The 27,719-nt window shown below is 37.4% G+C and overlaps 1 protein-coding gene across 1 annotated transcript in view; it reads left to right on the forward strand.

Moving 5' to 3' along the window:
- COL19A1 (collagen type XIX alpha 1 chain) overlaps positions 1-27,719 on the forward strand; it is a gene marked incomplete in the record, with an annotated part of 3,251,042 nt that overhangs the window by 2,252,940 nt on the left and 970,383 nt on the right. The window contains 4 exon segments of the mRNA XM_044063894.1: positions 13,867-13,929; positions 14,050-14,094; positions 21,163-21,204; positions 21,463-21,495. Of these exon segments, the coding sequence (XP_043919829.1) occupies positions 13,867-13,929; positions 14,050-14,094; positions 21,163-21,204; positions 21,463-21,495 (183 nt within the window).

The raw sequence follows: 27,719 nt of genomic DNA on the forward strand, positions 1-27,719 counted from the left end.
TGCATTTTTATTTGAAGTTCTTGTGGTGAGGGGGCTGTGCATATAAGTGTGGTATCATTGGTGTACTGGACAATGTAGGCTAGTTGAGCTGAGGTTGTTAGCAAACATACTAAAGAGGAGGGGACCAAGAATGGAGCTTTGGGGTACACCAACTGAGATGGGGAGTAGGGGGAAGAGAATGTTTGCCAATTTTGTAGCTTGCTGAGGATTGGAAAGATAGCTCTGGAACCAGGTCTGGGATGCTGTACTAAGGCCATAAGATGAGAGTTTGTATAGAAGCAGTTGGTGGGAAACAGTGTCAAAGGCTTTGGACATGTCGAGAAAAATAGAAGAGACAAACTGGCCTTTGTTTAGGAGATGATTAATGGTGTTAGTGAAAGTTATTAAGGCTGAGCTAGTACTATGTTTAAGTCGAAAGCCATTTTGAGAACTAGATAACAGATTGTGACTAAAGAAGTGGTTAAGGAGTTGATTGTGGTTGCATTGTTGTAAGATTTTTGTAAGGGGAGAGGATGGCTATAAAATGGACATTGTTATTTCTTTAGAGGGTCTGCCTTTGTGGAGGGGAATGATGTGTCATACTTTCCACAGAAGTGGACATATTGTTCTGTAATGGAATGATTAATCAAGATAGATATGGGATATGGGGCAGGCAATAGAAGGAGCAGCAATATTTAGAAATTCATTTGAAAGTTGGTCAGCAGCAAGAAAGCAGGGTTTTAGCTTGGTTAAGAGTGTATTTATAGAACTAGTTTGAATGGTATTAAAATGAGGGGGTTGGGTTATCTGGAATAGGAATGGGAAGAGTAAGTGGTTGGTTAGTCTAGCTACCTAGCAGGGAGGTTATGGAGTTTATAAAGTGGGAGTTGAATTGAGTTGCAATAGGTCAGAGTTGTTTGAGAAGACTGCGGCAGGGGTTGAGACATGACCTGGGCTGAGGAGATAGTTAGTGCTTTGCCAGAATTTTTTTTTTGGTTATTTAGGTGTTCCTGTGACAGTTTTGGAAGTAAGTTTGTTTGTCATTTTTGATTTGTTTCTTATCTAGATTCCATAGCTGTTGATATGTTAAGAGGTTAGGTTTATCTTTGGTGTTCTGGTAAGATGACCATGCTCTATCTCTGCTTTTAAGTAGCAGTTTGGTGTCGTTGGATAGCCAAGGTAGGTGCTTGGCTTTTGAGCGTATTTTCCTTGAGGGAGTGAGATTGTTAAGTATTTTAAGGAAAGTGTTTTTAAAATACTGGACAGCCAGGTCTAGGTGGAGGTATTTAAGTTGTGTCCAGCCACATTGTTGCAGTAGTAGGTTAAAGGTAAAGGGGGAGAATTTGTTTTGCTACAAATATATTTGTAGGTGATGTTGCTTTGAGTGTGTACATGTTTTCTGAACAGAAAGGTTACAGAATGGTCACTAAGGGATTCTGGAAGGCAACCGGCTAGGTAATGTAGGTTGAGTCTGTTAGTCAGTATGCAATCTAATGTTGACTGCTTATTAGAATATTTGTCTGTGCAAGTTGGACAGGTTATGGTTTGGGTGAAGTTGAAGAGGTTTAGGAAGTTGGACAGGTTATGGTTTGGGTGAAGTTGAAGAGGTTTAGGAAGTTGGACAGGTTATGGTTTGGGTGAATCTGAAGAGGTTTAGGATGGTTTGGGTAAAGTTGAAGAGGTTTAGGAAGTTGGACAGGTTATGGTTTGGGTGAAGTTGAAGAGGTTTAGGAAGTTGGACAGGTTATGGTTTGGGTGAAGTTGAAGAGGTTTAGGAAGTTGGACAGGTTATGGTTTGGGTGAATTTGAAGAGGTTTAGGAAGTTGTAGGGGTTTTGGATTAGCATTAGTGGCACTCAAGATTGAACTCACCAAAAACTATAGTTTCTTGGTTGAAATTGGTAGATGCCCAAGAAAGTAGACTTTCAATGGTGGGAAGGTTATTGCCTGGAGAGAGATAGGTGTTTATGATAATTACTGTTTTGTTTGGATTGATTCTGAGGCAAGCAGTTAGGATTTCGGAGCTGGGTAGGTCAGTGGGAGCACAGTTTAGTTGTTCAACTTTGAAGGTGTCTTTAAACATAATGGCAACACCAACACCTCTTTTGTTTAATCTGTCTAGTCTAATGATGTTATTGCTGGTTGGGATAATTTCATTGTCTTTAATGTTCATAGGTTCATAGGTTCATAGGTTAGTACTAGGCTATCAGCCCTAGGGCCTATACAAGCCTAGGTTCTGTCCAACAGCAATGTGTGGCTTTAACCAGGTTTTGGTTAATACAGCTATGTCGAGTGAGTAGCTGGCTAGGGTAGTATGATATTCACTAGCTTTTCTTATGATACTACGGAGATTTAAATTGTTAAAAAGCAGGTCAGTATTAGAGGGGGGTTGGGATGTGAATGTGTACTAGATTGTATAGAATTTGTTGGGAAGGCAGGGAGGAAGTGTGTCAGCAGGGTGATATGTAATTATTGGGATCTGGGTTAGGATGGATGCCAGCTTGAAGTTTACTTTGTATTATAGACTGTAATATAAGATGTCTAAGATTGTTCATCATTTTTGAATATCTTGGAGTACAGGAACTGGGATGGTTAGCATGTATGTGTTTTTCAGGTATGAGAAGGGAGGTTGAGTTGTTATAAAATTGTGTGCTGATGTCAGTATAAGTGTGGGATTGAGAGCAATGGGAGGACAGTTGGACTATTGGAGAGTGGTAGTGTCTAATTTGGTATGAGTGGAGGGAGGTGGAGCTATAGGTGAAGTAAAGAAAGTAGAGTAAAACAGTATTGATTATTAAGGAGTAGCAGAGATGCATGGTTGGTAGAGATGTGGGGAGGTTGAGCAAAGGGTTGGAGAGAGGAAGGGCAGAGTGAGCTGGTAGGGAGTAGTAATTGCAGTATATAATGCAGAGGGTGGGGTTGAGGAGGTAAGGTAGATAATTCAGCAGATGTGTGTGGATAGGCTGAGGAAAGTGAGGGATGTGGTTTGGATAGGTATAAATCTAATGGAAGTGGAGGTGTATGGGAATAGGGGTAGGGTAGGGAAGCAGAGTGAGCCCAAGTGTAGTGAGAGTGAATGGAGTGGGTCTAACCTTGATGCAACCAGTAAAGCAACCAGAAAAAAATCAGCCAGCAAGTAAACCTCAGTGACTCAGTTGAGAGTTTTACTGTTGTCCATGCCATCCTGCATTATGCTGAATTTAAATTTAGCAGTCCAGAATGCTTAAACTACCTCAATAAAGAGCTACGCTTTTCTTATCTAAAATCAGAGAGAGAATTTTGCTATTTTCATAGACTGAAATATGACTTCTGATTTGGGGGTGTTGATCTTCATCTCACCTCTTTCACATACAGCAAAGACCTCCTGCCTTGCATGACAGAGGTCACAATCACATGAAATTAAGAGGGCAACACCATCCACAAATGCAACTTTCACATGTCAAAACTGGGTGCTCACCAAACCTCAGCTGTGCCATGATATCCTCCAAACTGTGCAGTCTCCATACCTCTGCTGTGCCATAATATCCTCCAAACTATGTACTCTCCAAACAGCCTCAACTATGCCATGATATCCTCCAAAGTGAGTTGTCTCCAAATCTCAGATGCATCATGATACTTCCAAATTGGATGATCTCTCATCCTCAGCAATGCTATGATATCCTCCTAAGAGGGTACTCTCCAGACCTTTGCTGTACCATAAAATCTTCCAAACTGGGCACTCTCCAAACCTCAGCTGTGTTATGAAATCCTCCAAACTGGGTACTCCCCAAACATCAGTGTGCCATGATATTCTCCAAACTGTGTACTTTCCCAACCTCAGCTGTCCCATGATATCCTCCAAACTTTGTACTCCTCAAACATCAATGTACCATGATATCTTTCAAACTGGGTACTTTCCCAACCTCAGCTGTCCCATGATATCCTCCAAACTAGGTACTCCTCAAACATCAGTGTACCATGATATCTTTCAAACTGGGTACTTTCCCAACCTCAGCTGTCCCATGATATCCTCCAAACTGGGTACTTTCCAAACCTCAGCTGTACCATGGTATCCTCTTAACTGGATACTCCCCAAACCTGCACTGTGGCATGATATCCTCCAAACTGGGTACTCCCTAAGCCTCAGCTGTGCCATGATATCTTCCAAACTGGGTAGCCTCCACGCTTCAGCTGTGCTATGATATTCTCCAAGCTGGTTGGTCTCCAAACCTCAACTGTGCTATGATATCTTCCAAATTGGGCACTCTCCAAACTTTAGGTCTGTCTTGTTATCTTGACAATTGTTCAAACCTATGCTTTACCATAATATATTTCAAGCTAGGTACTCTCCAAACCTCAGCTGTGCCATGATAGTTTAGTGTAAGGTTTTAACAGTTAAAAATTTGGCAATTAGTTGTCTTTATTCGGTTATTATGTTAACTATTGTGACTTTATTTTGGGGGGGATAATGTGTTTTATTTAAGTGGTTTGGATAAATCACTTGATGTTATCTATAAGGTTTTTAAATGAATGTGATTAGTTTAGTTGTATTGTTCTGATGAAGTTCCATTATTTGGGAACAAAAGTGCTTAACAATATTTTGTATTAAAAGAATTTTCCTTTAATGCTGGTTTGTGGTTTTTGGTTTCCTACATAGCAGCAAAGTTTATTTGTTTTCTGGATCTCAAACACTCATACTACCTTGCTATATTGGAAATGTTTAATTGCTTCATTGAATTTCTTAGAGAAACTCAACCAGTTGCTTCTGATGCTGTCTCTCTGAGCAACACCTCCAGTCAAGGCCAGTATTTTTCCATTCATTATGCATCCTATGATGGTTTGCTAGAACCACCTTTAAGCCACCTAGAATTGTTCTTCATTGTCCTCCTAATCTCCACCCACACCTACACCTTGACATCAGTGACTGAAGGAACTGTTACTTTCTTGCCCTATCAGTAACTATAAAATCTGAAGGGCTATCCCCATCCCATTAGCATTGTATGGATGACATTTTTATTTAATTTTACCGCAATGGCTATTTATAGTTATCATTGTTGCTATAGTCATAGATTCATATGTTTATAGATAAATCTTAGGCTATCAGTCTGCAGACTATTACACGCCTAGCAACTAATTGTAGGGCAAAGTCAAACCCTGCAACATGTGAGGGAAAGACTTTACCTGTTACCATTCTGACTTTCTTTCCTGTAAGAAAATATATTCCAAATCTGCTGTAGCGTCACACCTGCTCTTAAACTGAATGCTTTTCATTACTCTTAAGTTCCTTTCATCAGTTGCTGGCTAGTTACAAAGCATGTTTTATTTGATCAGCCTTAATAAAATCCATTCAGTACTATTTTACTTGTAAACTTAAAAGTCTGGTTTATGAAGTTACCATTACTAATTACAATTGCCTCTGCTTACAATGCTGAAAACAAGTTTTGTTCACATGTATTTCTTCTCCTGATTTTGGTCACAGGTTCATAGCTGAATAGTAGACTATCTGTCCTGAAAGACAGTGTTAAGCCTAATCAATAACACAGGGTCAGAATCAAACCCTATACCGTGTGTCTGCTAGTTGAAAACCTTAATGATTATGCCAAACCCACTTTTGATCTGCACATACCTTTTTTTCTGAAAAACTATGCCTGATTTGGAAGAACCTATAAAACACATATTCCTTAATCACTGCTGTTTGCCTGCTAACTGTTACAGGCAGTCAGGCCAGGTAAACAAAATTATTGTCCTATCTACTTGTCTCATTACAGACGAGTTCTTTACTGACACTCTCATTCTGTCTGGGCCCACTCTTTCACAAAACAATCTTCTGGCTACATCTGTTCACGCTTAAACATAAAGTCCAGTCACCTAAAATGACTTATCTACTTTAAAAAGAAATTCTAACTTCAAGATAACAAGGCTATAATAATCCTGATGTCCATGGCATCGTAGCTGAAAACTTCAAGTTGTAAGTGTACAATACTAGCAGAGGTAGCCAGTATTGTAGAATAGCTACAAACCGCTTGGTGCAGAAACAAATCAGATGCACTTCCCAGTGAAATTTATATTACTGTGCACCATCTTCATTATCTATTTTCTGTCTAATATACTATACTTACTTGGGTGAAAAAAGCACATTCCAGCTGTGCTTCATTCTTTTATTAAAATGTTTCTTGGAACCTTATTTGTCTTTGTCACTCTTTAATAAAAGAACTTCTGCCCCTTCTCACCCAGTCCTGCCTGAATTCCTGCAATACAGAGTGTTTTCTACTTGTCTAAAATTGGACTCCTTGTCTACATAATCAGTGCTAGACATACACTTACTAAATGCATTACAGCCTTTAATTTCACAAGCTTAAATTTCTTTGATATTCTTTGCCAGATTTTAATTATCTTTAGTAATCAAAATGCATCTTGTAATCAACAGTGTAAGTGGTCAAGGAATATAAAGGAGTAATTAAAATGCAAGTAGTAATTATAAGTATTAATAAAGGCTTTGAAGCACCATTAGTAATGAAAATACACATAATAATTAACAATATTAACAAATTATTTACCTGCTAAAGTTGCATATCTCAGTAATGAGAATGCGTGCAGGAATTAACACTGTTAAGAAATGCTCAGTGCATACTTGTTAATGGAACACACCTTAGTAATAGAAATACTGCAGTAATTAACACTATTAACAAACAATGCATATTTAATTAAGAAACATACCATGGTAATGTTAAGAAAGCAAGTCATAAGGTAATTGCAGACGCCTCGTTTTTATTGAAACTTTGATACCCTGACTACAGCTCTCCTATCCAGGTTCCAAATAATAATTCTTCGCTTTCACTCTGTGCTATCCTTTTATATTCGTTTCTTATACACCTTCATAGAATAATTTTCTCCCACAACCATAAATTAAAGTTCCTTTTCATATTTCCTTTCCTTCCTGTTCCCTATTTTCCAGGAAACCTAATGTTTCAGTTAAATGAAGGTACAAATCAAAACTACCCACAATTGCTTCATTCCAAATATAAAACAAATTAAATGAGACATAATACAACATATTCTGTAGCAGTACCAAACCTGTATTCCTCTGATTTTTACAAGAAGTCTCTTTTAATAGTCCTCAGAAGTGGCCTCCATATCACTGAAATAACCCTCCATTATTTTCATGACTAGGTGTTCTGGAAGCCATGTAAATAAACATTTAATAGACTCCTCAATAAACCCTGCTGATGTCTCAGGGCATTTTTCTCGGATCATCCTAGTGACACCTCTAGGGATCTAAATTTATCCATTCATATTTGAGTTATTAATTCCAAAAACATGTTACCTACAAATTATTGAAATATTTTACTTTAAAGCTTATATGATGATGGGGTAGATGATTGCATTGATTTTTGACCTCTTTCCAGAAAAGTGAGATATATTATATGCTGTTCATATACTATTTACTTATTTTTCTCATCTTTATACAGTTCCTGAATTTTGAATAACAAAGTGACATAGAACTGATTGGCCTCATATGAAAGCTCACAACTGGATGAACAAATCACCGATGTCAGTATATGTGCAGCATGAGATATTGTACGTTTTTTACAAAATACTGTAAAATTTAAAGTACTGTTTACTTTGACTTATAAAATCCATGTTAAGGCCAGGAATCTAATGAATGTAACTACTGTAAGAGGTTAGTTTATTACACACTGCTTGCTATTTATAATTCCTTAGTAACATCTTTTGAATTGTAAGGACATCACTTGATTTTGTCAAAGAATCAGGATGTGATTGAAGTCATAACTGGTTCACGTAACACCCTGTGTTGTTCCCAATCTGATACCACACAACTCTGCATTAAGAGTCACTAATCTGACACTAATCACCTAAGGAGCAGGACAGGTCCTAAGTCGAGGTACATAAAAAGGTCCTCTAATTCAGGACTAAAAAAAAATGCTTTCAACTTTCCCAAATATAAATAGCATTATTATTACTGACCAGTCAGCATCTACAGATTGCACCCCCTACCCCACTCCACCCAGGGAAACTGCCCCCTTCACCCCACTCTAACTAGGTCTCTTGTGCAAACATTGAAAGTTACAGTAATGACTTCAGACACCCAAATGAAGAGAATGAGTTACTTAGCAGCACTGGTTAAGTCAGCTTGCTCTTGCTTTTAAAATGCAAAAAAAAGAGCCCCTAAATGCAAAAATAATGAGAAAGAAATGTTCTGTGACTAACCCATTCAATACAAAGAACATCAAACAGTTTGATTACTGAAGTCATTCCCTGAAGAGTAAGCCAAAGATATTCAACATGTAATTTTTGTGTCTTCTCATCCTGTCTTGCAGTGGAAGAGGAAGGCTTCCAGCCTATGACTAGCAGTTTAAAGTAACGATTGAGAACAGGAGTCCAGTGACATGTACATACATAATGCCACAAAGCTGTCCACAGCTGTAAGAACGGCACTGTACTATGGTGTTACAATCTCCCCTGAGCACACTTCCCCAGTCACCTACCAAAAGACCTCTACACTTGCAGGGGCCTTGTTTGTGAGGAGTGAGACAGGCAATGTTCTGTACCAAATGAGGAATGCAGGACATCAAATTATACAAACAATTCTTTAGTCTGTATCTATCTGAAAGAAAACAAAAAAAACAAGTAGTGTTGCTTGGTCAAATATCTGAGATAATCTGCACAAAATCTAGCTGATTTTCATAAGTAGTTGAGCTATATCAATATCAGCTGTGGTAGAGAGAACATCCACTACAAACCCTAGCATCAAGGTTCTGTTGATGCACCGGTTTTCTGGATATGAAAATTAGAGAGTATTATGGCTTAGAGACTGTTTTCTCTTGTCCAATGAGCTTTGCTGTTTATGTTGCCCCAGGAGGTTACTATCTCCCTGCATTACAATTTAAACTTAGGTGATAGTGATGTTTTTTCTCGGTTTGCATACTGTCATACTGTCATAACCTCGCTCAGAAGAGATATCTTGTCTGTTAGTACTCAGGTACAGATGTGGGATGTCAGTATCCTATTAAACATCTGATTTCAAGTTTGTTAATTCCATGAGGAAACATTTAATTGACTATGATGTTGGTCACACTGCTCTGGCAGCAGTGTGGTTAGATTTTAGGTTTGTGCAGGAGTCTTGTATACAAGGAGCTTATGCAGAGCTAAGAACAGAGCTGACATGTCATTCTATAGGGAGTGCTGTATCAGTTGTTGGCCCAACTCTAGATGGAAGACTGCAGTCTGAGAGTGCTAGTTGTCAAAGCAGCTGCAGAGGCAGATTTCACACAGGTTATCACTGTCTTCTTAAAACTGCATAAGAAAAAAAGAATTAGCCATGTTAGTAAAATCCTTAGTTAAAAGAAATTATCATTACCAGGCGTGATGCCTATTCCTCAGCACAGCAGGTCACCATTTTACCAGAAAGTAGTCAACAATTTTGATTTGGTCAATCGTAAGAAAAGCAGGAGGACTAAAAAATCTTTGTCCATGGCTCTGTGGCATTTCAAAGGGAAAACAGTAGGTTAATCAACACCAAAACTACAAAAATGAATGGTTACCATATAAAAAGAATACTTACAACACTGCCCCCTTTAGTCCCCCTTCACCAGAAGCACTGTTTTGTAACCTTCAGATAGAGTAGCACAAGATGCCTAATTACCTACCTTCATCCTCCATTTTCTTACTTGTGAGCTGTGTCCCCTACCGCCTTACCTGGAATTTGATCTTGTGTGGTACTTTTTCTGCTCCGTTTCCAAATCTCCTAAAAGCAGCATTGAAATACTTAGCTGCACCTCAGTGACCAGGTAGTGTCCCACTAAACCACTACTCTTTTGTCCTTTTATGGCCCTCTTCTCTACCTGTCTATTGATTCAGATTTATAACTGCCGCTACAGCATTATACCTGATGCCCACTGCTGTCATTCTTCATGAAGCCACGTAGAACGTATAACATTAGGACCAGTGTACATTTTACAGATGCGTGCTGAGCACCTGTTATTTTAATATGGGACCACAATGAAATTCTAATATTAGGGCCAGTGTACATTTTACATATGTATCCTGACACTTGCCATTTTATTATAAAGAAACTCAGGACTTGTAACATTAGAGTCAGTATACATTTTATGGATGTATCCTGAGCATCGGTCTTTTTAATATGAAGACACTCAGGACTTCTAACATTAGAGCCAAAATACATTTTACTGATGTGTCCTAAGCACCTGTCATTTTATTATGAAGACACTCGGTACTTGTACCATTAGGGCCAGTGTACATTTTTATGAATTTGTCCTGAGTAGCTGTTATTTTAATATGAAACTTCTCACTTGTATGTGCATTCCAAAAGTCTGCACATTGAATGCCACTTTCTATCTGCTATAGTCATATTTAGTAGAGGACTACCCTTTTTGTTGATGACCATTGTTTATCTTCATATAGTGATAGTCTTCCTCCATCATGTGTGAATGTAGGGGCTTTAGTGCTTTACAGGCCTGAACAGTAATTTAAGACAAACAAGTGTGTCTGACTCATACTGTGATTGTTACTATATTCTCTGCATGCACAGAAAGAAGTTATATCCAATTTGTCAACCATTTGTTTTATCATATTTTGGTGGCTAGACCAGGTAGCATCCCAGTAAGCTACTGACCCTTTTTATGGTCACTCACAGGAAGAACCACTTCTCCATTGCACTGAAGTAATATAAGTCTTTTACACTCATAAAGGCCATATGGTGCTATTTTTTTGGAATATCAAATTGTAGAATACAGTATAGGGTACAGTTTAAAAGGATATACTAAAATAAGGAAAGGCAGCAATTCTGTTCTAAGTAAATTTATTGCCATGAAGATCTCAACAGATGAATTGCTAACTTTTTAGGCACCGCTTTATTGGGTAATCTAGGAAGCATTTGAGGATTTGATAACTATCATTATATCAAAGTTTGTTATGACATATCTCAGTGAAATCATTCTTTTAGATAACTTTGCATTCAGAGTTTAGTAAAATTTGCTCTGCTGGACACTATTTCCCCTACTTTCTATTCCTACTACTTGCAAATCCATGGGATAAGAATCCTACCAGATTGTAAGTAAAAGATAGGTGGCCGTGATTACAGAGCAAAGCTATTAAAAATATCTATACACACGTATACAATTATTTAATAAAATAGCTTGAAAGATTGCACAACAAAGCTATTAAAAATATCTATATACACGTATACAATTATTTAAAAAAATAACTTGAAAGGTAGAGCAAAGTGTCTACTTCCATTTAAGTTCGGCTAGACATTATGATGGTCTTATAGAGGCTGCCACATCTTTTTTAATACATAACAATTACTTTCCACTGCCACATTTTATTAAATGACCTGGAAGACGTGTTCAGGCCAGTATAGTTTAATTTATTTTATAATGATCTTTAAACAAGATTTATTTTCTAGACCTATGTTTGATTACCACAACCACTTTATGATCATTATGTTATTACAAAAATGTCACTTTATTAGATCACATAGCTTGCAATACCTCAAAAAGCTAGTTACTTGTTAATGTCAATAGAAATAAACATCCCTTGACTGTGTTCCACAGTACGTTGTTTTTTTCTTCCTCACATTTTATTATAAACTATACCAATTATAAATGAAGAAATTAGGTAGTTTTGATGCCACTGTTGAGGCAAATGGAAATGTAATAAAAAATTCCTAAATGAGGACCTTCCAAAAGGTACTTTCTTTCTGGTATATTCAATCGTACATATGCTGGATGGTAGAAGTTTTGTGTCTGTGACTCGGTTTCTGCTTTGTCCCTTTGCACTGAAGCAGTCTGACAGCATATGATAATAATAAACATGTTGTTATAAAATGCAGACTGTTGACAGTTGTAGAAGATACCAGTGGTTATATGGCTTCTGGGTAACATATATTAAGGAGCTATCTGTTTTTGAATGGTGGCAGAGATACTGTCCACTGGCTGCCTGTGAGACGTATGTCACTCTCAGAATGAGAGATGAAACTAATGTGGATGTGAATGGCACTTAAAGGGTAGAAGATTATTTCATTTGTTAAGCTCTGCCCCTCACTACTACATCAGCCAGGATGCAGTTCTTGTTTCAGATCATTATCTCTGTGGCACTTGCATGTCTTACTTGTATCTGTGTGCGTTTGTCTCTATAGACTTTTTTATGTCCTAAAACATACTTTTTGTATGATATTGTTAGTTGTCAACATACATTTCACTTACCCTTTCCTTAAGCATCAGAGGGACCATTTTACTTACCTGGTTAACAAATAAATTACACCCACGCTTTAAACTGGTAAAGTGTCAGAACTGTTATTTGCATTGCATCATGTGTATGTGAAATACCTTTATACTTTCAGAGTTTTGAAAAGGTCAAATGTGTGTGTGTGTGCGTGTGTATGTGTGTGTGTGCATGTGTGCGTGCGTGCATGCGTGTGTGTGCGTGTATGTGTGTGTGTGTGTGTGTGTGTGTGTGTGTGTGTGTGTGTGTGTGTGTAATGAGTAATGTCAGAGTGGGTGTTGAAGTAGCCTGGGACCTCTGATCAAGCAGTGATTGTGTTCCAGGCAGTGCAAGCAATGAATATGACGTGTCATGGACAGTTCTCTTTTGAAACTGGTATTAGTAAAAAGTGTGATTCTGTTGGTAAGAATAATGGAGACACAACATATTCCAGAGGACAATGCTAGCCACCTGAAGGTGTAAACCGTGGCTCTGGATGGTTGTCACCATTGAAGTGACACCCCAATCTCATGTGCAAAAATGGGAACAAGGGGTTGTGGATGGATGGATGGATGGATGGATGGATGGATGGATGGATGGAGGGCTGAATTGTTGTTTCACTATATGAAGAATGAATTAAATTTACAATTTTCAGTACATTTATAGTAACTTTCCAAATCTCCAATTAAGGCATAACATAAATAGAGTAGTTTTAAACTGCATTGCAGAAAGGTAAGATTCTGACAGTCCATGCTATAAAATAACTTAACCACATACCAAAATCCATAGTTTGAACTAAAGCAGTAAGCAACCTTCTGTTGCAGTGATCTGGCTTGCTTTCAGGAAGCAACAAGTTGTTTTAATTCATCCTTCATCTACATATTGTGTGGGTCAGCATTATGCAGTCAGAATGCAAAACAGCTCACATACATACAGTGTGTGCGTATTCACATACGACTATTACATTATGTTATTGCTTTTGCATTTGCCATTCGCTGGAAAACAACAGTGAAAGGATTGCTTTAGTGTGAACTTTGATTGTTCTGTGTTTGTCACAAGGGCGAACAGCTGCAGACATTTCCACCTGAAATGTAGAAATGTATCTGCCTCCAACCATCTAAGTGCTCCGGTCCATCCCTCTCTGTCTTATTTTATCTGTTTTCGAATACCCAGGATCTGCGGTGCTCACACTGAAATGATTATAGTGCCATCTTGTGGCAACTATGTCTTACCGCAGACAAGCAACATCAGCATGCATGACACTGTAGATAGCACAATATTAGAAACAGGACAATCAAGTGCCAATTAATATAATGACTATCAGTTTAATAGATTAAACCCACACCATCTCATTTTTAATGGAATCCATTATTTTATTATTGAGCTACTCATGAACAACAGGCATGAATTTTAGTAAGAAAAGTAATTTCATAATTACATTTTCCACCTCAAGATTTTTAACCTGAACATTTTATTGCATTTATTAAGGAACTGCCTTGGTGTTTTATCAATATTATTTTATTTGTTGTATAGTAATTAATGTATTACTTCCTCAACTGTATAATTATATAACTAATAATATGCCAGTTTATTCTTAGTTTACTTTGGATAATGTATATATGTCAGAGCTGTTAATTTTCTGAAATTTATTTTTTATTTCCAACAGACAGAGAAAGGAGAGCCTGGGATTTCTGGTCCTACTGGAACAAAAGGAGAGAAAGGGGATATGGTATGTACACTAAATCTGCAACTCTTTATTATACCTCAGAAATAATTCACTGAATTTCGCCTAAAGTGTCTATTAACAATTATTATTAGTAATTATTTATTATTAAATTGCCTTTAACAGGGAATTGAAGGCAGTGCTGGCCCAGCTGGTATTAAAGGAGAAAAGGTAATTTTTAATTTATTTCACAACTGCTATACAGAATCTTCTCATAGAGGTCAACACACACAGTTCAGAATACTTAGATAAATATATGCATATTCTTAAAATACTATAACTGTGGTTATGAAGCACACATTTTTTCTGGGTTTATGTAAAGAAATGGTTGTTTTATTTCTACAAAAATACTTTTCATGCGATATAAAATTCTTCTTTTACTTCAATAAGAAGCGTTAGGGCATGTAACAACAATTAAGTCTCACAATGCATAGCATCCTCTGACATCATTAGCACAGACAAGATGTACCGCAAGTCACCATTATGCACCATTATTTTCCTGACTTCCTGCTTAACTTGTTTCAGGACTACAGTCATAGCTAAAGCTGCTTATGTCGATCCCTCCAATACCTTTGACTGCATTCATTAGACTGTTTTTCACAAGTACCTAATAGTGTCTTGTCCCTCAGAGTGATGGGACAAATTATATTCTCTTTGCAAAGTGCTTAGAACTAGCTAACTTGGGCTGAATGCACTTCAGTCTTCATCCAGTAAATATATGTGTCACTTGGTGGTGTCCACTCCTCCATAACTATTGCAGGGTCTGTTCCTTTAAAGCTCATCTGTATGCAGGTAATGACGTTATGCAAAACCTGTCCTCATCTTCATCACCTCAACATCTTCATGCCAGCCGTGATACTTTTAAAATTACAGACCACAAAGCTGACTACACATTTCACACTGATGGTTACAAATCCATCTAAAAGAACATTCCTACATATCCTTATATACTACTTTTAGTTTGGCTTTTCCTGACGTGCATGCCACCAAAACCTTGCAAGTTCTAAGTAGAAATATTATTGCTTTGTACAGGTATAATATGCTCATTTATTTCATATGCGTTATTTTCCTTTTGTTACAGCTGCTCATACTGAGATAGTTCTGATGACACCGTAATCTAGGGTCTTGTCTCAGATTCTGATGTGCAGTATCAAAATATGCACCTCAGTAAACTTAAGATTCTGTCTATCCTCTGAAGTTTTTGACACATTTTCCATACAGTACTGAATTTATTATCACATTCACATTTTGATAGAACAGTCTTCCTTATAAAAATCTTAGCTTATCTGTGTATGCATTAACTGCTCAGAATCCATTTGTTTGTGACAGATAATGTATTTCTTTTGCCACAGTTCCTACCATATACACTCTTGTTTTACATGTATCCTCCCCAACTCACTTTTACTACATTGCTACTGCAGTCTGGCTGCACTTCCTTAAAACTAAGTTGCAAGTCATGGTTTAGTAAGACCACAGAAACCCGTTGGAAAAATTATTAAGGAAAGGATCCTGGTAGTATGTTCCTTATCTTTTAAGATTCCACATGATTCAGTGCTTGAAATAGGTAGTTAATCATACGTTGGCAGGGTTCAGTTCCCTAACAGCGAGGTGACCTATCTAAAAGTCTGATCTGTTATGCACAGACCATGTTGTAAGCTCATTTTATGTCTTACATAATTATTTAGACTGGGTCATTATCCTACTGTAATGTGGTGTTTGACATATCATATGAGGCTGCCCATCTTTATCTATGTTTGGCGATGCATATTATACCTCCATATAAAAACTTGTTTGTGTTCGCTTTATTCTTGTACTCATTTCATTTGTAATGTGCATTTGTAATATTTTGCATCTGTTCATATTTTCATATGGAACTTGTATAATACTTTATAATGCTATTATGCTTCATTGCTTTTCTTTAAAAATGAAAGGAGCCTAGAATAGAAATGACACCCATTGAAACAAAAGGTAAACACTGCGTTTAATCTCATTATAATTATTTTCCATCATCATCTTCTCATGAGTACTTGTCATCGTTATATAAAAAAGCAGCTAAGAACATCAGCACTCTTCTAGATAACTGCCATTCGGGAAAACTATACTGATAGCTTCATAGAATCACAGATACCTTCTTACTATGTTTACAAGCAAGGAGACCACCAAGAGTGTCAGCCACATCACCCAGTACTGGTAGGAAAATAACAGAGTTTCCCCACATATCTCAAGAGAAAATTTGCCATATGAGTGATTTTAAAGGGGTCTATATCACATGTTCAAAGTTTTATAACTTCGAACATTAAAATATTGAATTTAAATGTTTGAAGGTATAAAACTTCGAGCATATGTAAAAAAAAACAAACAAACCCAAAACTAATGGCTGTAGGCAGGGGGACAAGCACTCCTGCACCCGCTTCACCCCCCGCTCTTTAAATATACCAACTCCGAGACTGCACTACAGTGCAGTAAGGGAAATCTTCCCTTTACTGCACTATAGTGCGGTCTCGGAGTTGGTATATTTAAAGAGGGGGGGTGCAGGGGGGCTTGCCACTAGTCAGGTAAGTTCCATTTTTTTTTTTTTTTTTTATTATATGTTCAATGTTTGAAACTTCGAACATTTAAATTAGATTATTTAATGTTCGAAGTTTTCAAACTTTGAACATATACTATAGACCCATTTTAAAGTTTGCTAGGGAAGTGCTCTGCTTGATACATAAGGACAGCATGTTTATTCCATTGGAGTAGTATATATTATACCATTTTGTATTACTGATGTGTTAGTATATGTTTAGGTCACTAGAATGTTTGTTTGCCTTACCATTGTGTTTTTTTTGTTTGTTTTGATTGGGTGAAAGAGTCAGTTCAAGGTGTGCTGGGTCAGTCATAGCATGGAAGGCTAAGCATAAAATACCCCTCAGGATGACACTGGGCAAAGGGAGAGGTATTTTAGTCTATCAGAGTAGTTATGAGTATTGCATCTGAGACCTAAAATCTTTTTGCTGAGTAAATACTGAGGTCTCGCAACTTGCTTTAGGTGCTTAGCAAAGTACATATGAGAGTGAGCATTATATTCAGTGATGGGTCTAATAAGGGATGTATAAATTGGGGCAATAACTTGAATGGACCTTGAGGCGATTCTTTAAAGGACTGCTGTGCAAGGTAGAAGAATTTTCATAACACTACATAGATGTGATGTTCAAAAGAGAATGTTTTATCAACTTAGGTATCCAAATCCGTGATGGCCATGTCAGATTTAAGTGAAATGTTATCTATATGGTAACTGATTGTGATACTAGATTTACTGAAGGAAACAGCTTTACAGTTCTTGGTCTTATAAATCTGTCTAATTTAGCTATTTCTAGATAATTTACTTATCAAAATAAGATTTGATAACTGCATCCCGGGTTACATTCCTTGCCATACTTTGTTAAGCGTAGTCCATTAATATCTGATTTCATGTCACAGGAGTATATACCAAAGAGGACAGGTTGCATGAGTAAATAACTTTGACTCACAGTGTCAGGGTTCAGTCCTGACACTGGAGACTCAAAGATCTTTTTTGCAAAGTTTCTCATATTTGGTATAAACCTGACAGTGCACTGATATTTTAATATGCTTTAACATTATTATCTTACACATTGGATTACTTCATATAGAATCATATCACAAGTTAAATGTGAGTCACATATCTCCTATCTCTGTACTGTGTGATGTTAAGTAAGTCACTTGAAGAGAGCAGAGTCCATGGGCTTTGCCATAAAACAGCAAGTCATGCTAAATGACTTCTCCCCATTGAAACCTAACTAATTTAGTTAGTATTTCATTTTTCAGTTTCTTAAAAAGTAAAATTTTAATCCAAATAACTCTTGTGGATAGTTGATCGATTAGTATATATATATATATATATATATATATATATATATATATATATATATATATATATATATATATATATACAGGTATTGCCTTCTTGTCTTTGGGAACCTCAGTGAAGGTACTTCAAAATATGTTTTCTTTTTATTTACTAATTCATTAATTTGATAAGAGAAATGTTTTTTCCAAACCATTTTCTGTCGTGCCTTAGGCCACAGGGGTAAGGATAAATGCAACAAATATGGAGAGTTTAGAGGAGCAAATCCACCTTCATGTTTTGGAAGAAACTGTAAAATCCTGAGTCAAGCTGTGCAAATGTGAGGAGAATACTCCTAGTCTACCCAGCATTCATTGCACTTCTTTACGTAAACAGAACCATTCCTAGAACAAACATCCATCTAGAGATCTAAATCTGTAGAACCACATGAACAATACCAAATGACATAACAGATAAATAACCCAATGTACTCCCCTATTCTGGAATAGGCACATTTATCTATCAGGGCTACATTTATCTATCGGGGCTCCCCACATCACCTTACTCATGTGTGCTAAGCCTAACAAAACCCCTAACCCTAGACTTTACATTTTAGAAACCCTTTCCCTAAAAGTACCCTTAAGCAATCAAAAGGACACAGAACACACACAGCACCAAACATGCAAGACTGTAAATCTATCCACTTTACTAACCCATGCCCTAACCCTAACCAACTAAATCAGCAAATGCACAGCAACTGCAATAACGTTTTTAGGCAAACATTAGTTTCCCAGCACACTCCTACCTACTAGCACTATAATAATGAGCAGTCAGTGATGTTATATCTATATATAGGTTCCCTTCATATAATCAAACTTTCAAAAGTTCGACTTTCATATGGCAGAGACCATATGATCGAACGTTTGAAAGTACAAACATTCAAACATTCCAAACAGAGATCTCCATACAGCATGGAATGGGAATATTTCCCTTTTCCACACTGTAGTGCAATCTCAGTGTTGGTATATATAAATAGCAGGGGGTGTGGGGGGTGCAGCTCTCCATGTGGGAGGTGCGGGGGTGCTTGCCCTCCTGCCAAAACCATTCAGGTAATTGTTTTCTTTTTTTTTTACTTTTTTATTAGATGGTTGAACTTTTAAAAGTTCAATCATATGGTCTTGGCCATATAAAAGTCGAACTTTTGAAATTTCGATCATCTGAAGTAGATCCCTATATATATCTATATATCTATATATATATCTATATATATATATATATATATATATATATATATATATATATATATATATATATATATATATATATATATATATATATATATATATATATGTGTGTATATTATATGTGTGTGTGTTTATGTATGTATATATGTAGCGATACAGACACACACACACACACACACACACACACACACACACACACACACACACACACACACACACTGATAGAGATTAGATGTACCTCTTTACATTATTTGAGGGACTGCAGAAACCTTATTGTGGGACTTGCTGACTTTGATTTGTATGGTAACTGTAGTTGTGGAATAAGAAAGATGTTTCTTTCCTTCTAGAAAGTGGGAAATTAATAAAAAGTCATTTAAAGACCATTCGTTTTAGGCAGATAAAAAATTGTCCTATGAAATGTCCATTTATTTGTTACCATGACAACTTTCCATTCAAAGGTAAGTAGATAAAATAAAATACATGCTGCATGTGGTATGTTGACTATCAGTGAGGGAGGGAGGAAGGAGTGTTTGAGTCTCGGATAACTTGAAATTAAGCTGCATCCAGGGCATATTATTCTCTTGTTGGTGTTCATGTCCTGCTTTAGTCTGACTGATACAGTGTAGCCAGTAGGCATGTGGGAAACAAAAAAAACCAGGAGATACTGACCCATAATCATGCCTCAACCTCACAAAAATAACTGCACTTTGAAAATCAGTCCATGCGTTACAACCCAGTCAAATAAACTAATCAAAGTCACAGAAGATCTATCTTTTCTCCTTCTCGGTTATGTTTTCTTGTTTTAGGACTTTATCGTGTTTTTTAGAGTACTTATGAATGGCAGATATCTGTCACAGTACTAGTCTACTTCTGCATTTGTTCATTTGTTAAATTATACCATCACAGTGAAGTCCTGACGTCCTGCAATGCAGTGAATGCACACTCATCCTTTTATAAAATGCATTGTTTGTATCAGACAGCTGACAGCAGGTGCACATAATGTCAGATGTAATGACATTAATCCTTATTGATATCATTTTATCCCTTCATACATACCGAGTCACTCTAGTGTGGACTTCCTCATTCAACATTTAGAAACGGTAAAAGTCATCTGAGCTGAGCCTTAATAAAAGTTAACACTTTTCACTTTAAGTTTCCAAGTTTTCTTGGTCATTCTCTGTAGGCTGACAATATTGTTCTGTCGCCATTTTCTTGAGCGATCCTAATAGTAATGGCATACGTACATGTATGAAGTGTTACTGATCTGTTTGGTCTATTATGTCTAGAACTATAGAGTTCATACATGCATGAGTACATGTCTTATCTCACCCCAAAGAGCACTGTGAAAGGAAAATAGCAAACTGATCAGAAAAGCAGGTTTGCATTAAAGAGCCATTCTATTGATGGATCAGATTATAGAAATTAAATCTGTGTGTATAAATTGTCATAAGGTATAGGACTGACGGGTCACCAGGATAGATAAATATATGTAAAGATATGCGCATGGAGTACACACACACACACACACACACACACACACACACACACACACACACACACACACACACACACAGAGTTACACAGAGACATGGACACCTTTTTATATGTATGTATCAGTGATTGTATGTCTATATCAGTATAACTAAACTAGCATTTATATATTTAATCCTAACTGTCCAGGAAGAGAAACATAAAGAGAGACAGAGATTAGGAATTGTGTCTTCAAATCAGTATAGTGAGACAGAGAGCGAGAGAGAGAGAGGCAGAGGGTGAGATTGTGCCATAGAGCAACGAGAAGGGTAATAATATATTCCCCTTAATGTTAGTTGTGATTGAAGGTTTATATTACTGGAAGACAGTCGGACAAAGCCATAATCAAGGGCTAGAATTTAAGCACTGCACAGAGCACACAGACACGCACGCACGCACACACACACACACACACACACACACACACACACACACACACACACACACACACACACACACACACACACACACACACACACACACACACTGCTTCCTCTTTCATGTACTGCACTTCCTAATTTCATTTTCCATTTCATGGTTTTCTCTCAGTCTTCTTTATTCTGCACATGTAAGCTGTCATGTAGGATATTTATAGTAACAAACATTTTATTTCATCAGGGAGAAGTTGGCCCCAGGGGTCCACCGGGCCCACCAGGACTGGTGCGTATTTTTGGTTTATGTTATGCAATTTTGCTGCATGCTGCATTTTATTTTAACTTTACTGCAAAATGAATGTATTTATGTAAGATATTTCACAGAACCATCCATGCAAAATAATTGAAAGCTGATCAGATGAAAAAAATGTAATGAAAATTGATATCACACCATCTCTGCCTGCTCTGAACAGTTAATTTAGTAATCTAAGTGAAGCAGCCATTTCACTTATCTTGAGAAATTGTTGTCTTTCCTCTGTTGTAGTTAGAAGCTGCACTCAGGCATCCTGCGCATACAGTAAGATTTAATTTTATTTCTTTTTTTTTTCCAAGGGAATTAAACTGATTGCTTTTTTAGTGGACATGCCTATCTGGACATGATTGTTAGAACAATAAGATAATTGTGTGTGGTCTCTAACTTCATTTCAGAATGTTTCTTTATTGTTTCATGTGTAGTAATTGCATGACTCATTTTGATTTATTCAGAAATATCAGTAAGGAAGCTGCCAGCCTCTTGTCACAGACAATCACCTCATTAATTTCCTGGTATGAAACCGATGAATGGAAAAGAAAGACTCACTGACAAATATTCATGTGCAATGTTGAAATTATAACACACATGAGCACACCTAATCTTCTGAAGGCCACACTAGCTGCAAAATATCTATGACCATGACACATGGAGGCCAAGGGTGCACTTTCTCAAATTACTGATGCACACAGCCCTCAGTGCTAGCTTTAGTACTAGCCTTTAGTCATACCAACATGGAATAAAACAGGGCTGCATCATACAAGATGAATAATTATCATTTCAATGCACAGAGCAAAAGCATTCATGTCAGTACCGTTCTTTGGTAGATTGCATGAAAAAATATTAATTTGCAGTATTGAAAAGTAACTAAAGAAGCAACCACACCATGTGGTTGTACATAACGCAAAAGCACATGGACACACACACACGACACACATACACACACACACACACACACACACACACACACACACACACACACACACACACACACACACACACGACACACGTACACACACATGCACAGAATTCCTAACGTACTGCAGAGTATGCTGTAGGCTGTAAAGTTCTTCATCCATTCTGAATGACATTGCTAATAAATCTAACATATTTCTGTACTCAAACAATCCATCAGATACTGCAGAAACATGCAGCCCCATACACAGCTATTTATCTCTACTGCTGCAAGCAGCTAAAAGGCAGTGTGTTGCAGCCGTTACGATTTAACTTGTGTCCCAGTGGTGGTGGGAAATAACAAAGAGCACATGATTCAACCCCTTCCCATCCTTGTGTGGCTGCTTTTTACACATGACAGCTGAGGCTCACCTTGGAGAAACAGCCTGCAGGTAGTGGAGTTTTATGCAGGATAATGGGATATCAGAAGGATGTTGCCAGTAAAACAAAGACTGGGAACACACATAAAGTGTCCATGTATTAAGTAGAATCACCTGGTAGGAGAGGGGAAGCTGTGCTAATCAATACAAAGTACAATGCATAGCATCTGAAGTGCTGGCCCATAGAAAGTACAATTCGTGCTATGTGTAGATTCTAGATCCTTCCTACAACAATGCAGCACATATCAATATTCTAGTCACAAAAGTTGGGATGTTTAGCTGAGAAGATGAGTTCAGGTTTTCTAATCTCAACTGTCCTGTCTGTGCTGTGACAGCAGACTCTGCTTAAATGGTACTGAGTGCAGTGCTTAAGGTGAGGGGTCATTGTAACAGAAATGTTGTGTTCATGACACTATAAATTTAAACAGTGATTTCAGATTAATACTTCCAACACTGCTGGTACTTAACATCGTAAGTATAATTCAGTTACTAACACTTAATGACTTCTCTCCTGTTAGTGTTAATGCAGTCACGTGTTCAAATGCTTAAAATATAGCATTTATCATACTTTTTGTAGTGTAGCCTTAGTCAAATTATAGCCTGTAGGCAAAACAGGCTATAATTTGTATCATTTCAGGACAGCAAGTGTACTGTGTAATTTGCAATTTTACAGATCTTACACAGTTGTATTTGTATTTCTGAACTGGCTGGCCTTTGGTCTTTATTGGAGACCTTTGATATTAACTTTTGACACTCTCTCAGACATCCAAAATTAAATATACACATCACTTCATTCAGACTTTGTCACAGATCTAAAGTGTTGGCAGTTTTTTTTTTTTTTTTGTAATAAATTACTTTTATTTCTTTTTTTCTTAAATCATCCACTTTATTAAAAAAAAACATAAAAAAATCATATAGACACACTTTTACCTAATGCTTATGTGGCTGTATGCCTTGTGGCAGTAGGCTACACATTTAAGGATTGGTGGCCTGACACTGACCCCTACACCATTCTTCTATGTTACTTAACTTTACCATGGCTCTATAGCTCGTTTAACAAATGGACCTTACTTATATCATAAGTAATAGCCAGTCCATGTGTTCCTTTATCTCTAGACAATTATCATAGAAAGGTAAAGCTGTGAGCTATTATCAAGATGCCTCCTGTAGTCCAGGGCAAAGGGTTATATTTCTTTAACCTACTGTGCTGAGCAAGTCATTTAACTAGACAGCACTTCTGGGTCATTCTCTGAAAACGGACACTGTTATCTAAGTAGTTGACAACTGAATGACGTTGTCATTTCTATCTTAACCTACTTTGTATTACTTTTTAGCCAGTTTTACCAGAGACTTTAATGCCATTGAAGCTGATGCAGTGCAAGAAAGGATCTGTTTTATTCACTCTTTGTGTCTTGGTTGACTTCTGAATAGTTTAACTATGTTCTTTCCCACTGGAAATTAAACTGTAGTTTCATGTCCATCCACGCAAATGTTAGAAATCTATAATAACCTCTTTTTTTGCCTTTCTGATGACAATAATATCTGAAGAATGTTAAATTCATTCCTTCTATGATGTGATATGTTCAGATAAGATATCAGTTAATGCATTAAGCACCAAACTGTTAACAGACTCATGCAAATTCTATGCGCTGTCCATTTTATTTATTTGTTAACCTGGTAAGCTAGGAGCATGATTGGCCCTTCTTAAGGATAATTAGGATCCATTCTTTGAGAAAGGAACCTGTGTTATATAGTACGCAACTTGAGGGGAAAGGAATCAAACTCTGTACCCTGGACTAGATGGAGCAACTCATTAACAGCTCAGAGCTCTAATCCTCTGTACTAACTGTCAGACAAATGGCCATCCACTTTTTTTTTTCATATCCTTTATGACAACTAGTTTAAGGCTAGCTGCTATCCTATTTGGGTACCTTAAAACATTTCTTTATATTTCTGTATTTTAAAGATTGAAAGAGAGAAATTAACTCAGGTTTCCCTTCTTGAAATGAAAATATTCAGGATTTGTAAAGAACTCATGACTGTGGTATGACCTGCATATATTGCAGCAAGCAATTTCTTTGCTCCAGAGGTGTAGCCTTGCTGCTTTATACTTAGAATGCGTCTGATTTATTCTTTATCAGTATTGGGTTTAGTAAGGAGAATTGTGAGCCTAAACACTGAAAACTATCCTGCCAGCAAAAAGATACCCAGATCCAAATTTTTGTAAGCTATATCATTGCATTGCAATAGGTATCTATGATGCCTCCTGTTGTTCAGGGGCTGCTCTTTACCATATATCCCTATCTGTCTTGCATCTATTTATCTATAGCTGCCATATCTCACCTCCCTTCCATCTGTGATTATTTTTAATAAACAGTTAAATCAATTGGTCCACAGACCAGTTTCAGTCATCTTCATTTTTTCATAGTCTGTAGGTAACTAGCCAAGGTAACATTTAAGTCATCATATCATCTAAAACCTAACACTTCCAATGTATGTATTTATTTCATTTATTTGTAGTTTGGTAATCAGGTAAGTGAGCTACTCCAAGTTTTGTCCCAGACTCAATGGCAAGTATACAAGATTTCAATTGGCAATAAATAAAGTAAAATAACACTCATACAATATATTCTAATCATAGGATATAAAGTCTCAGTGGATATAAAAGCATATCCGTACAATGTAAGATAACCAGAGAGGTTGAAACAAGTAGAGACATAACATCATAGGTTCACAGGTTCATAGTTTAATAAGAGGTTACAAGGCTAATGGCCCTAGAGCCTTTACAAGCCTATCCATATTCATCCTGAGTTGCCCCAATTGTCAGTGGTTTGGTGAGTGACATTTGTAGTGCTGAGGGTCTATGGTAGTTAATACTAACTTTGTGTCCAGGAGGGATATGAGCACCACCCCAGGAGTGAATTTGCACTCACACATCCATTGATCTAGGTTGCGTTTGAAGAGGGTCAGGGAAGTATTCTGTTTCACATGAAATGGAAGCTTGTTCCAGAGAAGTGACAGTTTCTGAGAGATGTATCTTTCTCTCCAGCAGGGCCTGTTCATGTCAGAGGCTAGTTTAAGATCCCTGGAATAAGTGACCCTCCTGCAGTTTGATTTACAAATGCGTAGCATTTCCATCAGGGCTGGGTCAGAGACTGCCCTGTAAGCCAGGCACAGATCACCCCTTAGCAACCGGTAGGAGACAGAATACAGTGACAGGGCTTTCATTCAGTCTGTGTAAGGCTTGTTTTGTGTACCCTGTAATTTCTCGGTGAGAAACCTCTGGGGTCTGTCCAGTTGTTGTAGGTGTCTGGTGAGATACATGCAGATTGGAGCATTGTATTAAATTACATCAGATGAGGGTTGAGTATAATAGAATTATAACATCTTTAGATCTAGATGTGATTCCTTTACTTATAAGATGTCCCTCATAGAAGGATTTCCTTACTACTGTGGATAACTGGTGGTCAAAGTTCAGGTTGCCATCAATCTGAGTACCCAGATCACGTACCACTGGGTCTATTTTTATGGGGGTGCTGCTTCTAATGTAATTAGCAGGGATGTCAGCTTTCCAAAAGGGAATAATAATGCATTTTTTTTGCATTTAGCTTTAATCTGTGGCTTTGACATCAATCATTTGTCTGCATTATCCCTGTCTGCAGTATATTAACATCATTGGAGGACTGAATGATTGCTCCCAATTTTCAATCATCAGTGAACTTGGTCAGCCACGGGACATCCAAATTTGCCTGGACTTCTGAGGTCGCGACTGAGAAATAAATTCTGAACAGTAAGGTGCCCAGCACAGAACCCTGTGGTATGCCACTGGTAAATGATCTTTTGCTAGAGGTGAAGTCATCCACTTTGACAGTATGTGTCCTGTTGATGAGGCAGTTGGCTACCCATCTGGTAATGTAGGGGATAATTCCCAATTGTGAGAGTTTTACTATAATATCTGAGCTTGGAATTGTGTCAAATGCTTTGGCTATGTCAAGATAGGCAGTATGCACTGTTGTTTCCTCATCCAGGGCCTTGGGGACTTTATTAAAGAAGAAAAAAACTCTCTGCAAGTAGGACCAGGTGCAAGGCAGGAAGAGATACAAGTAGACAAAAATTGCAAGCACCAAATACAGTGAAAAGCATCAAATGAGGCTAGTAAATTAAATACATAAGTATTTAGAAAGACTACTTTCATTCCCACTGAGGAGAAACTGTTGGCTGAAACCGGTCTGGGATGCTTATTATGCATAATAAAATACTTATGTATTTAAGTTACTAGCCTCATTTGATGCTTTTCACTGTATTTGATGCTGGCAATTTTTGTCGACTTTATTAAAGAAGTCAACCATATTTAACAGGCAAGATCTACCTTTAACAAATCTGAACTGGGTTGGGTCCAGAGTTTGGAGATTACCTATTTTCTTGTTAATAAGATCCATAATGATTCTTTCCATGGCCTTGGAGATGAGGCTAGTCAAGCCTTTGGGCCTATAATTCCCAGGGTCAGTTGATGGTCCCCCATTTGTACAGAGGAATTACTGTTGCTGTCCCCCATTCTACTGGGACACAGCTGATTCTCAGGCTGTGCTTAAACAGGGATCCAAGTGGGCCTGCCTGCTCATGTTTTAAGTTGTTTAAAAGGCAACCTGGGATGTTGACTGGTCCCATTGATGTGGTGTTTTCATCTTGGAGAGCACTGAGATGACCTGCTCTCTTGAGATAATAGGCTTAGGAATGGTGGCAGGTATATTTTGGGGGATGACTAGAGGGGATGGGGGGGTGAGATTTGCTCCAAATCTGTCAGCTAGCAGGTTGGCTATTACCTCCAGTTGATAATGGGTGGTGCCATCCACAACCAGTTCAAAGCATAGCTGGACATTTCCTTTCAGATTTTGGACATAGTTAAAGAATCCCTTGCTTTAGCTTTAGAGAACTTGAATTAAAGAACCAGAATAACCCAGACCTTAGGAAAAGATATTGAAATTGTAACTTGCATGAATTTTTACACTGAGTAAAGATTAGTACAAGAATGAAGACTACCATTATCAGTGTACAGCATATATAGTATTTCACTGGTTAAATCTGCATCCATGATAGGGGACGGAGATATTACATGAGGTCAGTTGACTCCTGGATTCATTGTTATCCATTGTCCTT

The sequence above is a fragment of the Protopterus annectens genome, chromosome 2.part2 (assembly GCF_019279795.1).
Source record: "Protopterus annectens isolate FY-2018-M chromosome 2.part2, PAN1.0, whole genome shotgun sequence".
NCBI lineage: Eukaryota > Metazoa > Chordata > Ceratodontiformes > Protopteridae > Protopterus > Protopterus annectens.